The sequence below is a fragment of the Phaethon aethereus genome (assembly GCF_964289735.1).
Source record: "Phaethon aethereus genome assembly, chromosome: 3".
Classification (NCBI taxonomy): Eukaryota; Metazoa; Chordata; class Aves; order Phaethontiformes; family Phaethontidae; genus Phaethon; species Phaethon aethereus.
The window spans coordinates 121602470-121615073 of record NC_138576.1 but is presented as its reverse complement, the minus strand read 5'-3'; the positions used below and the strand labels follow the sequence as shown (position 1 = coordinate 121615073).

The 12604-nt window shown below is 35.9% G+C and overlaps 1 protein-coding gene across 1 annotated transcript in view; it reads right to left on the bottom strand.

The window, feature by feature from the left end:
* KIF16B (kinesin family member 16B) overlaps positions 1–12604 on the bottom strand; it is a gene marked incomplete at its 5' end in the record, with an annotated part of 147245 nt that overhangs the window by 48807 nt on the left and 85834 nt on the right. Inside the window, 4 exons of the mRNA XM_081998627.1 lie at positions 5671–5721; positions 6240–6345; positions 7165–7323; positions 10789–12144. Of these exons, the coding sequence (XP_081854753.1) occupies positions 5671–5721; positions 6240–6345; positions 7165–7323; positions 10789–12144 (1672 nt within the window). The remainder of the gene's footprint in view (positions 1–5670; positions 5722–6239; positions 6346–7164; positions 7324–10788; positions 12145–12604) is intronic.

The following is a 12604-nucleotide window of genomic DNA, read 5'->3' as shown; positions in this document are numbered from 1 at the left end:
TCACTTCTGCTCAAGTTAGTGGCTTTTCAACTAAAATTATTTCTGGAGTGTAGAAATATAAGCCGTTCTTTCCTTGGGGGGAAAAAAGAAGAGTTCACTGCCTTGACAACAATATCATCTGTTTTAAAACAACAATAAAACCATAAAGTCACTCTTAAAGCCACCTCTGTCAACATGTAATTTATTGGCAGTCATTTTCAGAGAACTATTACAAACAGCTAATAGAGAGGAAAATAATCCCAAGCACAAACTGAATTAATGCTTTGATAGTCATAAACATCGATCATTATGTTATGTTTCATTCACAGTAGAATAAAAGATATTGCCATGAAGACATTTTTTCATAGAAGTACAGAATATTCATAATTAGATTTGAAAACAAGCACAAAAAGGAAAAACCATCATACGTGGAATGCAACGTGCACAACATTTAACTTTGGGGTTTAACGTGAAAAGGAATTATTTGCAGAAATTGCTGTCATTTAACAGCCACGATTAAGACAGTCCTCCCAGATAGTGCCACTTAATGTTAACTTTCATCAAGGCTCAGAAGAAATGCCACGGTGATGTCAGTGAGGGAGCCACTCTCGAACTGGACTGACACGATGTTACACTCCAACTTAACTACTCTGTCTACTCTATGTTCTGTGAGATATTTGTGTATACTTTTTTGTTAAAAACAAAAACCATACCTCAAAATAACGTGACACATTTTGCTCATCTTTGGACTTCCTTCAGGTAGCATTAAGTTTTGTTATGATAAAAAAAATGTAATTTTCTATCCAAACTAGCATTCATCCTTCCAGACACAACTTCCTCATCCAATACAAGTTATTTCTTTTTAAATCCCATGTGAATTACATTATCCTGTCTTAACATATGGTAAGAACAAATGGGATATGTTCTTATACTAGTAAAGAGACTGAAGTCTAACCCTGTCTAGTAGAAGATTGCACCTCTACTGGCAATATGCTTACAGAATTTAGAATTTCAGATTAGATACCACTGTTATTTCTGCCAAGGACCATACTTCGCAAAAAAGGCAGATGGCACATTCAAGCAACAGGATTCAAAAGGTATTCAGTTCCCTTTACAAGGGAAGAAACAAAAGATGGGAGACAACAGCTTATTTATTACTTGAATATCTGACAGGGGTAACAGGTAAAGAATAACCTTGTGCTAAGTTAAAGGCAAACCTCGACTAATGGAAATCTTTTACTAAAGTTCAATTGTTCCATTATTTCTGCATAATGTAATATTAAAGAAATTGTTAAGAGATGCAATCTCACAACCCCACTAGGAAGCAAGCAGAAAAAGGGGCACGTTACATGCAGAGAACTCTAGGGATAAATTTACTCCATCGTCAGGCAGTATCCCCAGTTGCTAGCTATCCATTTAGCAGCATGAGAAACATGTACACAGATTATGAACCCCAAAAGTCGCATGACCAAAGGTCAAAATGCTATTTAAAGCACAACCAACGTCTGTTTATACCCTTTTTTTCCACATCTCATTTTCTTTAAAACACTCACATCAAGGGAATATAAAAAATTACCCTATTGCGGAGGAGTACAAGTTAATTATTTGGACAAAATAAATAGGAATGACTTAAAGCCATACATTGCTTCCCTCCAAGAAAAGGGGGGAGGGGGAAATGTTAAAAGAGTCTTGGATATTCTCTGCAATTTTCTTGCTCCGTTTCACTGCTTCCATGTAGCCTAAGCTCCCTTGGCCCTAGGCAAAGGGAGCAAACCCAGGGGAAAAGAGGTATGGCAAATCCATCAATTCGTGGTAACTCAGCCAACATGCTTAGAATAAGCCAAACACAACTCCTTCTGCATTTATAACAAACTTCAATGCAAGAGTGCAAGAATCCTTAATGCAAAACTGAAGCAGAAGAGAACTGTCAATGCTATTCTTCCTAAAATTGTAAATATAAAAGCTATAAACATCTTCAGTATTAAAAGCAGATAGTGAATGCTCTTTAGGAACCTAAATGCACCTTACAGTGCAGACAAACAAAAAATATTGCAGATTTTTTGAAATATTGAGTTCAAGGGCATGAAACAGATAACAAGCATGAAAAACATAGATAGTCAGAAAGATTAAGGAAAAAGCTATCTAGGAGGTATGGAGAGGAATGGAGAAGACATTAATGAAGACAGACAGGAGATGGAGGGAGCCAGAAACAACAGCCAAAATGGAAATCAGAAGACACAGTTGTCATTATAGTTTTGATCCACCTACTATGTACAATAGAAACACTTAATTTCCTCAGTTTGCCAAGGAAATCTATGTACAGCATATTAGAGACCCACAAAAAGTAAGCACTCAGGTAATAACGATTTTTGCTAAGGTGTCTGTACACACTCTACAGTATGCCCTTACAGGCTCAAAGGACTCTTTTGCCTATTGATTTAAAAAAATGAAATAAAGATGATTTTATCAATATTCATTAGCCTCTTGTTTTGAATGTATCTAAACGTATTTGGATTTCAACACCTAGTCAGATGCATAATTAGCCAAATGGCTTCTTCACTTGAACTGAATGTTAATTTCCAGATTTCCAAAGGGATATGCAAACTGCTTTGAAGAATTGGTGGGATGACTGTCAGTTGAGTGGTTATTTCTTTTTCACAATATTTAGAAAAACCAATTCCTGAATCAGATCCAACCTTGCTCCTTCTAGAAAACACAAGCTCAATTTTTGTGAAATTCTCTTTGTCTGGCAAAACTACACATCGGATATCATTCAAACTGTACAACTGAAGGTTGTCAAATTGTGATCGCTGGCAAGCAGCATCAAAAAAATTAGGTGTAGGACAGAAGACAGTATTTTCTCTCAAAAGACCTATATGAGTAGTTGTAAGAACCAGAGATCTATACACAGTCTTCTTCGCAGAGTCTGTTTTCACTGTGGTATATAGCAGGACACAAATGTCACCTAACGAAGGTTTAATACTTTCCATATTTTCATGGAGTAAGTAAACCAAATCGGCTAATACGGTTTTGAATTTACAGGACAATCGTACTCCAGTTGAAAAAAATAAGTCATTTACTTCTGATGTCCAGTCAAGTGAAATCTGCATCAAATCATCTTTCAAGAGTGGGTGATTTAAATAAACAGCGTCATCCATTGTAGAAATCAAAACGCCCATTATGTCATGGCAAATTCTTTGAGTGAAGTGTTTGTTATAGGTAAATATTGTGAGTAAACCATCTTCAGCAGAACACAGAAGACTAATACTCTGTCCAGCAAAGCCAACTTGAATCTCCTTTATTGTAATGATGGGAACCTCATGAAACATTGCCAAGGAACTCCAGCAGATGTCTTGTTTGTCTGACGAAGCAACGACATACAGAACGGAGCTGAACAACAGCAAGCAGGCAGGTTCTGGATCAGGTTTTTTGCAATTGCCAACAGCAAGCCAATATATACCTTTCAACTCCTCCATTCTAATACAAATTTGAGGTAAAGCACAGGTCAAAAATTCCAGCACTTCTTCCAGAGAACAGACCTGAAGCTTCAAAAAGACATCAGGAAAATGCACAAATTTCTGTCTTAACACAAGACTGTTTTCCAGCTCTTCATTTTTACAACAGCATGCAAATCCTTCAGCGGGCTTTCTCGCATAGACATCTGAGATTTCCGTGTTTACACACATCGTGATAGCCTCTTGCACAGGGTATTCAGGCTGAACAACATTTTCAGTATGAGCTTTGCCATCATCAGTAGAGTGGGACATGTCTTGATTCTTATCTGACTTGAAGAATACATTTACTTGCAAGTTTCTTATAAACGGCAGATTTTTTATTAACGATACCGCTTGTGCGCATCTCTTGCTTGTGTCACACAAATTTCCCAACTCCTTAATTTGTTCAGAAACCACTGTACTGTTGAGCAGCTGACTACTGGTATCTTTGTAAAGGCAGGAAAGCTTACTGAAAAGATACCCCAAGCCATAAGTGTGTTCTGGTCTCACATCAAAACAAGAAGCTATTGACTTAAAAGAAATAAAATCAAAGACTTTTTGTGTGGGAAGCAGAGAATTACTTGACTGGTCTTCGATTGTTGGGTGCACTGCCTTACATGGGCTGTTTTCTTTACAAGTTATCTTTTCAGAACGCGCATTAGACTGAGAAAAGAGAAGGCATGATACGCTGTTAAAGCCAGCCTGCTCATTAGCACCCATTAAGGATCCTACAGGAGACAGCTGTTTCAAGCAGGAACAATCAGATTCAGTTCTTGAGCTGTCACAATCCTGAGAAGTCATTATTTTATCATCAAAATGATTGAAATTTTCAACCTTGCAGAGCGAATAAGCCACGTTATTTAAGTCATGACTTTGTAAAGAAGTAGATAAAACATTCTGGTAAGGAACATGCTTACTCTTTAACGTATTAATATTTTCAGAGTGAATTAAACTACTTTCAATGTCACAACAACAAGCAAAGTTCTCCTGTTCTGAATTACTCCTTCCATTCTCAGATGCCTTCTCTGATGTAAAAGGGGAGGAGATTCTTCCAGAACTGGAAAATAAATCCCACATCTCTGTATATTCCTTCTGTATTTTATGATCTCTTACTCCTGTGTTTTCTCTGCACAACTCAGAAGCACAATGGCCATCTTTAGAGATAAATGGAAAGTCATAACATGGCTGCCACTGTTGACTTTTCTGTTAAAAATTTCAAAAGAAGAAAATAGAAATGTCTTTACAAAACCTCCCTATTTTAACATTTTTTAAATTGTGGATTAATTTTGATTAGGTTTGTACAATCATTCAAAATTGGTACAATCATTGTGCAATCTGTCAAAATTAGCCAGACAAAATCCAACAGAGTGATTGAGGTCTGATTCAGGAATGGTTGATCTTTTCAGCCCACCACTGCTTTTCCTTTGTACAGTATCCATTTCACTTGGTTTATATCTGCTTTAGTCGAAAATCACAGGAAAGTCAAAGGGCAACGCAGGAATTTATAAGCCCTTTATTATTTTTCCATATATGCACAAAAAAGTAATCCTATATTATCCGAGATAGCGTAAAAAGTCCAACACAGTTTAAAAATAGCAGTGTAAAAGTAAAAATAAGTCCAAATTAGAGCTGTTGCAGCCCTCCTACTATTAAAGTTTAAATCCATAAAGGTGTTTAGGATTTACTCACAAAGACAAGTAATTAACCATGTTTCAAGCAAAAGTTAGGCAAGCAAGTACAGTGGGAGGGGTCTAAGCCTCAGTTTAAAAATACATGTATGAATCCTTCATGACATAGGAAAATTTGTCTGATGCTACTGGCTAAACACTCTTACAGTAGTGAGTTCATTGTGAGTCAAAAATGTGAAGTGGTATCCTGAATTCAGACAATCTGTCCTCATGAAATGCTTTTATCCTTTAAAAATCAGGAAAGGGATACTGTTCCAAATTAAGAATCTTGACAAAAGAAGGAAGAAACATCCACAATAACACTACACCTTTGAAATAAGGAAAAAACTATGCCCAATCTGAAAAAAATCACTTTCATTCCAGTTGGCAAAATACATTGCTGTCTCTGTTAGCCATTAATCTTGCTGTGAATTCAAAATTCTAATTATGCAGCTAAACATTAAGAAATTTAATTACAGGGCATGCCATAATTTAAGACAACCATTTCATTCTGACAAATTATGACCTACCTCATACTTCAGCTTGCGTTGAACAGTGCCATTATTAAGCCTCTCATTATCCTAAGAACAAAAAAAGGTACAGGTGAGTATTGAAAGGAATGTCTTTCTTCTACAAGTTCATTTAAAACTACTTATAGAAAGAGACATTCTTTTTAATAGCCAAAAACAACTACTTTCTTATTGATATTTAGTAAACTCCTGCCTTAGAAGTCAACTGACCCAGTCTTTGGATGAATTACATCACCAGTTTTTAAATGAGCATTTGTTTGAGAGTATAAAAAATTACCGTTCTTCTGGATGGAATTTTATCAATGTATTTTACAGAAATAAAATGAGGATTTTTATTTTATGTGCAAGCTTCCTATTGCCATTTACACACTCTTCCCTGCAAAAAAATGGAACAACATAAAACAGTCACTGGCAAAAAAAGACATAAAAAATCTAAAACTCATATCCCTGATTAATTGGTAAATTAATACCAAGTAAACATAGGAAAACATGAAAATTATTGAACGAAACTAAATCATGGTTACATATGGTGCATTGAAGGTCAGGATTTCCTAGCTGTCTCTGCTCACCTTTAAACTTTCTGTAGACCAGGACAGGCTAACATCATTATCCTCAGCTTTATGATGAATATTCTGGAGCCTTCTCCGCACTTCTTGTTCAATAAAGGCATTTATCCTTCAAGATATAGAAAAGTTAAAAAAGTATACTCTTAGATAAAAATCAAGACAGGCTAAAGGACTCTCTGAAACACTTATGAACCCTAAATACTACACAACTCTTAATTGGCCGGCTTAATGTTAGACCGGTTTTATCCCTCCTTAAGGAACATGGACTTTTTAAGCAAGTGTTCATTTAACAGGCAAAGGTTAACAATTTGTTATCACAATTAGAGAATTTAATGGACCACAGGTTAAGCCACTGCTATGCATATAGCTCTACATAGAAGCGGCACTGAAGGTAAGAGAGATGAAGACGAAATAGAAGGCTGGAGTTGCACCTTTAGTTACTTAATGGTTTGCTTTTATCACTTTTGCGATATTGGCAACTAGGGCTAGCAAAGGTTTGGTATTCAAACAGGAGGAATGTTCCAAGAGTTGATACCAATAACTGCATCTATAAGTGTTAAAAGAACAAAGCGGAAATAGGTTTTAAGTAATACCAGGCAGCTGCCTTTTTAAAAATTTGTTGCTTTAAGTCTATATAAAAAGCAATACTATAGAGACAAGTAACTGTTAACAAAAAAATAGTTTAAATACATTTAAGCCTACGGTTTCACAAACCTCTATTCTATAACAAATTGCACAGGAGTAACAGATTAGCCTGTTGGTTAAAGTAAAATACAGCAAATTAATTTGATTTCCAGACGAGTCTTTAAGTACAATTACAGTATTAAATTACAACCCAATCCTGGCAGAACAATCTTTCAAAATACTTCTTTTCTAAAGCTATTGTTTGCGTTCACATGAAAATATTGCAGAAATGCAGGTTACCTACCTATCATCAACTAGCGGAGCAGCAGGTGGCTGTGGCTTTGTTGGACTGGCAGGGGAAGTAGTATGGGAGAGCCTCTCTTCTAATGGTCCATGGTTTCCTTTCTGACCACCATCACCCTCGTATATTTTTTGCTTCAGCTGCTGAATTTCCTGGTCCAGGCTACAAAGACATCTTAGAATGTAATTCTCTTTGTCTGTCTTACAGCACCATTGATTCCCATGGTTCTTATGGCAAGAGTACTTACACTGGCATACACTTATGTAAGATCGTAAGTATTAAAATTTATGAAGATACAAACCCCCTAATTGTTCTTTAGGCATATTTAGACAGGAAAGTAGAGACAACTCAAAAACACATTAAAACAGCAGTATTAAGTTAAATTAAACAACTTCAGTAACTTCCAATGCAAAAGGTATCTAACTCAGCAGATTAAAAATTAATTCATAAGACCTAACCTATCTATTAGGATCACTTGAATAAACTTTCCTCATTACAGAACTCAATGACCTCAGTTATTAACTTTCTGTGTCAAGTAAGTGAATAACTGGGGACGGGTGAGGGAGTAGGGTGGGACTGGCACACAGGGACAGACTCAAAATACAGCACTAATAAAAATATTTTTTTTAAAAGACAGACAACCTATAACAACGACATGGCAAAAGATACCTGCAAGAAAATCTTTAAATTTTTACTCTACATATAAATCTTATTTTCCAGTTATTCCTTCTGTCTGTATATATATTTGAAAATTTACTTATGAAATAAAAAGGCCAGTATTTTATATAAACCTAACAAATCATATTTTGAAATGGAAACCTGCTCACTTTAACAAGTAAATTTCATATCAGTCAGATTTATGCACAGAATTGAATATGTAAAGTCTGATAATGTATTTTTGACTGAAAATGCTTGAGGCATCTAGAATAAAATAAGGAGCACTTCTTGAGATATTTATCACTTAGACAAATTAAACTATATTACAACAAAGTAGTCTGCAGAAAACACTTTTCACTTGTAATGTAGCTGAGATTAGATTAGTAACACAGTAATAACCTTCCCCATTTCCATTACAACTTTTGTCTCTAAAGGTAATTGTTTTTCTACGGGCTACTTGAACATTAAAGACTAAAAGAAGTTCATGCAAAAGAAGAGGAAACCATGCAAAGTTGGGATTCTATCACTTATCCTATGATTGCATATATTTAAATTGAAGTACAAGGCTACAACTACTCTATTCCACCCTGGAGGTCAAAACTCAAAATTAAAGAGATGACGAACACTGAGGCTTAGGCTGCAGTAAAGCAGGCTGAATTGTTACTTGATTTTTAGAATACTTTTTGCAGCACTGCCAGAAGCCATCTGTTTCTTCTGATTAGCAGCAAAAGAACCTTGCATCCTGAGGGAAAGTGGATGGGAGATGGCTGATGGATATAGGAGAGTGTTTGCATCTATAGAAAATCAATTTAACCACAAAAATCAGAATTACATTAAAGGAACAAAGCTTATCGCTTCATTTGTAAACATCCTGCTATCAAATGGTATCATTTTCTATAAGCTATAAACTTATCCAGCCGTGTGATGCCTCCACCAGCAAGTACACTAAACTGCACCTTGCTACTTGTGAGCAATACATCCCGTTGTCTCAAAGATTCATACTATTGCCAGAAACCTCTGCCAGTAAAGACAAAATGTGTATGCATTATTCCAGTTTAAGTTAACTTCAAATTATCGTTTTGGGGGTCATCCCTGTAAGTGAAAGAATTTCAGCTAACATATTATTCAAACTGGAAAAAACATTTTATCCAGTTATAGTGGACTGGATAGATCCAGTCATATGCTGGATCAAATGCTCCAATCATACAGCATTTTAAATTAATATTGCATTTAAACATTTTCAGAGAGTTAACACTGATCTGAACCAGAGCACATCATCACATAATGGTACCTAGATAAACAATAAGAAACGTATACAATTCGTATGCTTACTATAGCGCCCAAGACATTGTATACTGTGAAGTGTAAACACACGCACAAGAGTGATAGGTAGCCTGAAACATTTAACATACTATCAGGTATCTGAAGATTTTCTTCTGCCTCAAGATGCATAAAAACATTCTGAATTTAATTATTCAGGCCCCTGGGCAATTCACTGAAAGACTTCAAAGTTTTATTTAGTTTGTGCAAGAGGACTTTAAAGTAAACAAGGAAAAAAAAAGGGGGTGGGGAGAGACCTTTTCACTTCCTTGGTATCTATTCCAAACCTCAGTCTTCTAGCTGACAACATTTTTTTCCCCACTTATCACACAATGCAGCAATCTCTTGAGGGCTAAGCAAGCTGTCTATTTTTGTGGAACCTCCAGTTGTTTATAGATGACTTTAGTCAAGCGAGATGCTTAGTGTAGAAAATGAGATCTTATGTTCAAAACAATTATGAAAAATAATGGCAATATCCACAACAAAACGATAAATCAGTATTGAAAATGCTTAACCAAATGTTGAAAAAGTGACCTCTACACAGGGTGTAGAAAAGAACTATTATCTTCTGATAATGGCTTAGAAGGAAAAGAATACAGAAGAGCTCTTCAATTTGGCTATAGGCAAGTTTCTTTTTTTAGGTGTTTTTTCTAACCAAGCATCTGTTCAAAGGGTTTATGAAAGAAGAATCAGATAGTTAGTGCAATATTAAAAACCAAATGACAAATGCTACCTCAAGAAAAAACACATCATTGTTTCACCAGTGACAAGAAGTTTGAAAGCCTGAGTACTACCAAATCAGACAACAGATTTAAAAATGGCAATTCTGTCCTTTTTCCATTTTTCATGGATTAAATGCATGAATCCCAGTGGATTTTTGCTCAGGCCAAAAAAAACCCAAAAGAATTCTTCCTCCACAAAGGAAGATCCTTCCTTACCTGAATCACTTTTCTCTGAGCCTCCCATACTTAGCCTAAATGCTAGGCTACAGTACCAGGTATCATGTTTATAACTAATGACATTGCTTCTGTACCTAAAAGAGTTTGTCATCACATAGGGCTGTATTAAAGCCTCTGTATATTTCCAAATAAGCTTAAAAAACAGCACCAAATTTTTTACAGACATGTAGCTAGTCTATTTTATTTAGTCCTGAAACCAATAACAAAAAATTAAACATTACACCTGTTTACTTTGAATACCAGAAGTGTTCAGTACACCATCAGCTCAGACACATACTTCACACTGTCTACTATAACTACCAGTCTCCAGAACTTGAACAAACATCTAGCTTTTTACTGATAAAGAAACAGATGTTACACATTAATATTTTAAGTGAAAAAAGTTGTCAGATGGTACATGTTTTTGTAAGGGCAGAACATAAGGTTGGCTGAGCTTTTTAAATAGGTAAAACAGTTTAAGTACTGTGATGGCTAATGCAAATACTATACTGCTGAGAATGGGGTAAGTATCCAACTACAACAGAAATTAATGAGTGACTAAGGATCCTTTAATAAGCAATACAGAGTCTCATTTCTGGGTAAACTACTTGAAACTCATCAAGAAACTCAAAGTTCTCTCAACTTGTAAGGTATAAAATGATTCACCTTTAGTGAATAGATTCTGGTAAATGGAAGCTACCACAACACTTACCGTTCTCGGTCTTGTTCAAGGGCTTTTTGCTCAGCTTCCAGACTAGCCTGTAGACCTGCCTGTTCGCTGCAGCTGTTGTTCAAGGTGGCAAGCTTCTGCTTCTGCTCTTCAATTTCAAAGTCTATCGTCGAACGACGTTGCAGAGCAGAGTGCCTCCTTTCTAACTTTGCAACAGCTTGCTCCAGTGCCTCTCTCTGCTGTTTTTCCCTTGATTCAAGGATTTCTTTTTCCTTTTTCCTAACTTTTTCTTCTTGACGAGCTACATTAGCTGTGAATTCAAATGTTTCTCGAAGCTGCTGCAGCTGATTTGTGCTAGCTCTATACTGAGCAAGCTGCTCTTCTTTTTCTTCAATTTCTTTCTCTATTTGATAGAGAGTATTATCTAACCCCAACAAGCCCCTATCAAGGACTTCAGAAGCTCGCTGTTTTTCTTCCAGCAGAGCTGGCAAATGATTACTCCTCAGGTACTCAAGCTGGCGTACTTTAGATTGGAGCCTGTACTCCACTGGCTTTATCTTGTCAACTTCTTCAGCCTTGAGTACGGCATCCACAAAGTTTTCATCATTTCTCTTGAGATTTAAGTGTTCTTCATGTGCAAATTTTAAGTGTTCCAGAGTTCCTTTCTCATCTGCTATTTCCTTTTCTAGGTGATCCATTTGTTCAACTAGATCTTTTTCCAAAATAGTCAACTGTTCCAGCTGTTTCCTTTTAAACTCTATGAAATCATGCTGTGCTTTTTCTAACTCTTCATGGTTTTCATCACCTTCAGATCGGGCTTCCTTAACTTTCAAAAGAGCTTCTCTAATATCTTCAAGATCTCTTTTCTCTTCCTCAACTCTTTGTACATCCCCTCTCTTCAGGAGCTCTATCATGACCTGCTTCTCTCGAAGCTGTTCTTCTAGATGAGCCACCAGCATCACCTGCTCCCTTTCTTGTTCTTCAAGTCTCTTTTTTTCTGATTCCAGCTTAATATACTGTTCATCTTTTTCCTTTTTAAGTTTTTCTAGTTCACGGAAAATCTGCATTTTCTCTGCTTTTTCATTATGATTAAGTTCTTGTAGTCGCTGCAACTCCTCTTTGACCCGGGCAAAAATTTCTTCTTGCTGCTTTTTCTTTTGAAGCTCTATCTCCTGTTGTTCCCGTAATCTCTCTTCTTCAAATTTTTCCTTTTCAGCCAGCAAATCCTTTAACCTGCTCTCAATGTGAACACTTCTCCGTTTCAGACTCTCTTCCTGTTTTCGAATTTGCAGCTGTACTATTTCTGTCTCTTTGCGCTGTGACTCTACTTCTTGCTGCATTCTTACAAGTTCTGCTTTGTCAGATCTTTGTTTTTCTTCCATCTCTTCTATTTGTTTCCTACAGTAAAACATTTACATGCAATATTTCAAACTTTTCTTTTTTTCCAAAAGACAACATATCCCTTAGAAGTTAAAAAGGTTTGCACAAGGGTTTCGCAGTGTGTATAACTGTTTCTTTTTTAGTAGTTTTGTTTTGCCACAAGTTAAGATCTTACATTGCTTGGAAGTGACTCAATGCATGAGGCAAATGGTGAAGAGATTCATATAGTCTATTTCAACATAAAAAGTTGTGGCTATATGAAGTTACAGGAAGACATGTTATATAGCACTTACATTAGCAGAAAATTAGACTGTGTTAGTTTCGTCAAATCCCATAGAAATATTGATAGAACACATCCACACAGTGAAGAGTAAATATATATATTTTTATATATACATACACTCTCATATACACAAACTTGTATAAAAGGACTTGATTAGCAATTTGCCTCACCAAATTTAAGCCAACAGATTAATTA